Source organism: Anneissia japonica, unplaced genomic scaffold (assembly GCF_011630105.1).
Source record: "Anneissia japonica isolate Jap-2015-1 unplaced genomic scaffold, ASM1163010v1 scaffold284978_len400890_cov162, whole genome shotgun sequence".
Taxonomy (NCBI): Eukaryota; Metazoa; Echinodermata; class Crinoidea; order Comatulida; family Comatulidae; genus Anneissia; species Anneissia japonica.
Window position 1 is genome coordinate 278,713 of NW_022728715.1, and position 4,737 is coordinate 283,449.

A 4,737-nucleotide genomic window follows, 5' to 3' on the forward strand; every position below is an offset into this window, starting at 1 on the left:
CTAAATCACATCTCCGTGAACTTATCATGCTGATTCTGACCAATAATAACTTTGTTTTCGGCGACGGTCATTACCTTCAAATTCATGGCACAGCGATGGGCACCAAAATGGCTCCATCTCTTGCTAAACTTTGTTTTATATATATACAGATATATACATACTTTTTTTAAAGGTGGCCCATTCGCCACGATGGGACTCAGATTACGGCAATTCAAGCTGCTGCTTTGGAAAAATTGGCTGCTACAGGTTTGTAAAATCCTTTTATTATAATACATATCCTTTGATTTATATAAAAATGTGTTGGTAGTGATATAATGATGATGATGATATAATAATGATGATGATGATGATAATGATGATGATGTTTTAAACAACATGCAACCTCTATTCTGTGATGGTTTTGATCTGTTGTTTTGCTTCTAGGCTCTTGTTTGCAATAGTTCTTATTTATGTTTCACTACAATATTTATGTACAGTAATAACTTTTATGAAGACATAATAGTCTCTGTAGTAACAATAACATCCACATAAATTCAATCAATTTGGTTATAAAATATAAAATTCCAATGAGATAGAATTAAAGGGCCTATACCCAAACAACACAGAAACGCACTGCAACAAATGTATTATACAATTCGTGAACTTTGTTGTTGGCTTATATGTCAAAAAATAACGTTAATACGGTCAGAAATTACTTTATAAATTTATGGTGCCAGAAAAACAGTTTTGAAACCAAACTGCAGGGTTATTTAACGTAATATTGTTAGTTCAGAGACTTTATACAAAACATCTTAACCGGATTGTTGCCAATTTTGTAATAGTAAAATATAAACCGGTAATAATTATAATTTTACTTTCTTTTATAGCTTCGTAGGCCAATCGGGACTGTTTTTGAAATCCTCGTTCCATTGTGTTTCGCAGCGTTGCTGTTAATGACAAGGTACTGTAAAGGATCTCATTGCGAAGCAATTATAAGATTTAAAAAAATGCTTAATAAGGTAAAATAATTATGGCAGTGGCTATTGCTACACCAGTGTTTAAAACATTCCCAATTCTTATTGGATGTTATTTTCTGTATGGATTTGGAAAATAACCCCAATCCCAGAATTTAGTCTATGACTGGTGTAACAATAGCTACTGCAAATAATTAAAATCATATTTTGTTGCTGAATATTTTGTTTGTATTAATTAATGATTTTATGCTCTCAAATATTCAGCATGATGCTTAAATTATTATAACAGAAGATTTCAGTTCTTTTCTATCATTCTTTTGGAGTAATATGTTGTACGTCACATGCATACATTACACGTACGTTTAATGTGATTGTGTCTTTGCTTTAATTACACATTAATTAAGAAATATTAGAGTATCATATGAAGCATAATGACTGGCCTTATATAAAGTATTCTTAACAAATGATTCTAGTTCTCTTATAATTCTATTGATATATTTTTTACTTACGTCATTCGATTAATCAATTGTACCACGTGACTATTTTAATTGTGTCGGTGTCTTTGTGCTATTACACATAAACATTCGGCCATATTATATCAGTTTGTTGTGGTTCTATAGAATGCTGTAGAATTATATAGGCCTAATGTTTTGTATAAAAAATTAAAAAAAAAATAAAAATCATGGTAAATGATGGTGACAAAAATGGAAATTACCAACATATTCTGTACTGAAAATTATATTCTAGTGTAATTCTAGAAAAAACGGCTTGTTGCTTGAGTGAGCATTGAATATGTTATCCAAACATTACAAGTTTCATTATTCGCTTTCAGAATCCTTTTAAAAGCCGAGGTCAAGTGCTTTGGTAAGTTTTTTGTGATAGGCATACTGTAAAAGGCACCTGTTATGAGTCCAAAATGGTGTGTTCACCATTATGGAATGATTGGTTTTTCCCCTTAATTAGAAGATGCAGGACAAAGGTTAAGCCCTATAACAAGGCCCTGCAATGGGTGGGCCTGATCTTATATGCCCGGAACAATGCCAGAGGCCGTAGCCGACTTGCATCTAAGGCTGGAACATAGTGTGAACCATTTTTTACAGCCCGTAAATGCACTTTGCGATGTGTGCTACAGTATATGGAATCAGTGGCGTATCTAGGGAATATTGGAATGGTGTTTGGGTGTCGGGCGGGGAAGGGAGCTGGTGGGGTGCGCGAAGGTGCTGAGAGGGGCTTAATGGTCGATGGACCAACCCAGCTTTCAAAATTTACTGTCCGTGACTTTATGAATTGAACAATTAAAATAAATTTTTGTTAAATGTTATTTTCTGTTCTGTTTCAGCTACATATGACAACAGCATTTCAAACGAAGACCATACCTCTTTGTTTTTAAATTCACCAACAAAGGCGTTAAACAAGACCGATCTTTTTAATATTGACATTGCTTCCCTCTCCGATAAAGAGCTATGTGACTTAGGATTTTGTGAAAGGCTCACGTACTTCCCCCAGAATGAACTCAGTAAGTCTTACCATTTTAATTCTGCATATATATTCTTAAAAAACTTTTTATGTCATTATAATTTTCATATATTTTTTCATCGCTGTTGCATACTATAAAGTAAATTATTATTATTATTATTATTATTATTATTATTATTATTATTATTATTATTATTATTATTGTTATTATTATTGTTATTATCATTATTAATGTTGTTGTTAGTATTATTAATATTAATATTATTATTATTGATCTGCTGCTTTATTATTTTTATTATTATTATCATTATTATTATTGATCTGTTGCTTTACTTATAGGCTCCTGTTTGCTATAGTCCTTATTTATGTTTCACTATAATATTTATGTACAGTAATAATTTCTGTTATGGTTAAAGACATAAGAGTCTCTATAACATCCTCATAAGTTCAATGAAACATCGACTTATTCATAAAATATTTTATAGAATTCCAATGAGATATAAAGAGCCTATCCAAACAAAAAACAACCGTTATTATACCATAAGTGAACGTTGAAGGTTGTGTCAGAAAATAATGTTAACGCTACATTGCAAGGCAAAATCTACGTCATTTATTCAGCAATTAACGTTGTTATTAGTTGTGGTTATCATTGTTATTTATTGATCATTCACTGTTACAGTATTCAATCATGTTTTTTTTATATATATAAACTTACGTGTCAGTACTTTTATAATCTGAATGAAAACTTCATCAAGACACGTCGTTAATTAATGCGCTATTAAGCTCATTATATTACAATCTACATTTTTACATAGCTGTTGTGTTATAAGCTAAGCACTAACTGTGCCGATGCTGTGCTCGACGGTCGTCGTCCGACGCGATTTTATAGCCACGACGCGCGCGTAACGGATCGTTTTTAATTAAGAACGATCCGTTCAGACAGCGACCGATAATCATCAGACGGCTTCATGTCGTCTAGCGCTGACAGGCAGAGGAGTTGAATTCGTGGTACGATCGTACGACCGTCGTAGGCCTACGACGCAGTAAGTGTCTGGCTTTAGAGATTAGATGTGGATTCTATAACATCATAAAGGTGAAGAGTACCATCGTAAAATTAAGGTACACCTGTGAGCGGGTCAATGCAGGGCATGCTTCAATTTACACACAAAATAGTAATACCTTTATAGCCTACTTTTCAAAATAGTGTATATGGATATTAGACTTACATAAGTTACTTTCAGACAGACGGGCTGGCAATATTGCGGTAACGACGCCGGTATGTTTACCAAACAAATATTTCGAAAGCATTGAAGTAATACACAGGTGGGCAATGTGCGGCCCGCGGGCCGCGTGCGGCCCGACAGCGATTTTTTTTGCGGCCCGCGAAAATAAATTAAAATCCCTATATTTACGGCCCGCCAAGCAAATTGGCTAGAAAACACCTTGTTTTTTACGGCCCGACACCGATCATATATGTTAAAAGTAACATTAAAACTCAGAATACAGTGGTGTAAAAGCATTTCTTGGAGGTTTTTGACGGGTCACTGGAAACATCAAATTTTGGGTGCTGCCCTCGGTGTTAAATCGAAAATTCACTTTTGAAATTCAATTTGAAAATTCATTTTTATGCCCACCCCTGCCGTAATATAACGCCTTTCTGTATGAATGAATTACGTACTCTGGCATGCCATTGTCATTATGGAGATCCCGACAGGCGTAGGCTACGTGACCGGGGCTGGGGATTCAAAACCCCTCAGAGGGGGTCCAATGACGAAACCTGGAAGCTCCGAAATGATGTCTCATAATCTACAAATAGGTCGATTACATACATTTTTCTCCCCTTGTGTAATGTTTTCTTTGTGATGTAAGGGCAGTGGAGGGGGATTTTACCAGCTCTCCGAACAACACATACATTGTGTACAGGTGTGACCTGGTTTTTCAAAAAGGTTCACATTGATTATTTATGCAAGACCGGTTTCTGACACAGCATAATGCATATCAATCGATTATTACACAGTGGATTAGTTCTGACTAATAAAAACGTGCCATGGCTATGTGCAGTTTGACGGATTTACGCAGTTTGAAACAGCCTTTTGCATCTGCATCTGTTACGTTCAGCACTATGCCTGGGGTGGCTACCCCTTGCAGTGTGCGAGCATTGGGTTGGTCAACAATATTTACTTAGTTGTTATAAGATGGGTGCGGTTGTCGATATCAAGCATCTCCTTTCGTCTGTAGAGTAGGTGCACAACGAGGCAGTGGTGGCGCCAGGACCTGCCCGACGGGGGGGGGGGGGCTGGGGGGGCGG

The 4,737-nt window shown here is 35.6% G+C and overlaps 1 protein-coding gene across 3 annotated transcripts in view; it reads left to right on the plus strand.

The window, feature by feature from the left end:
• LOC117114513 (ATP-binding cassette sub-family A member 3-like) overlaps positions 1–4,737 on the plus strand; it is a 44,361-nt gene that overhangs the window by 2,908 nt on the left and 36,716 nt on the right. For all 3 annotated transcript variants that reach the window (XR_004446379.1, XM_033258188.1, XM_033258189.1), the window contains exons 2-5: positions 173–246; positions 867–940; positions 1,786–1,817; positions 2,293–2,469. Coding sequence is in view for 2 of the 3 variants with exons in the window: in XM_033258188.1 (XP_033114079.1) it covers positions 190–246; positions 867–940; positions 1,786–1,817; positions 2,293–2,469 (340 nt within the window). In the remaining variant the exon portion in view is untranslated. The remainder of the gene's footprint in view (positions 1–172; positions 247–866; positions 941–1,785; positions 1,818–2,292; positions 2,470–4,737) is intronic.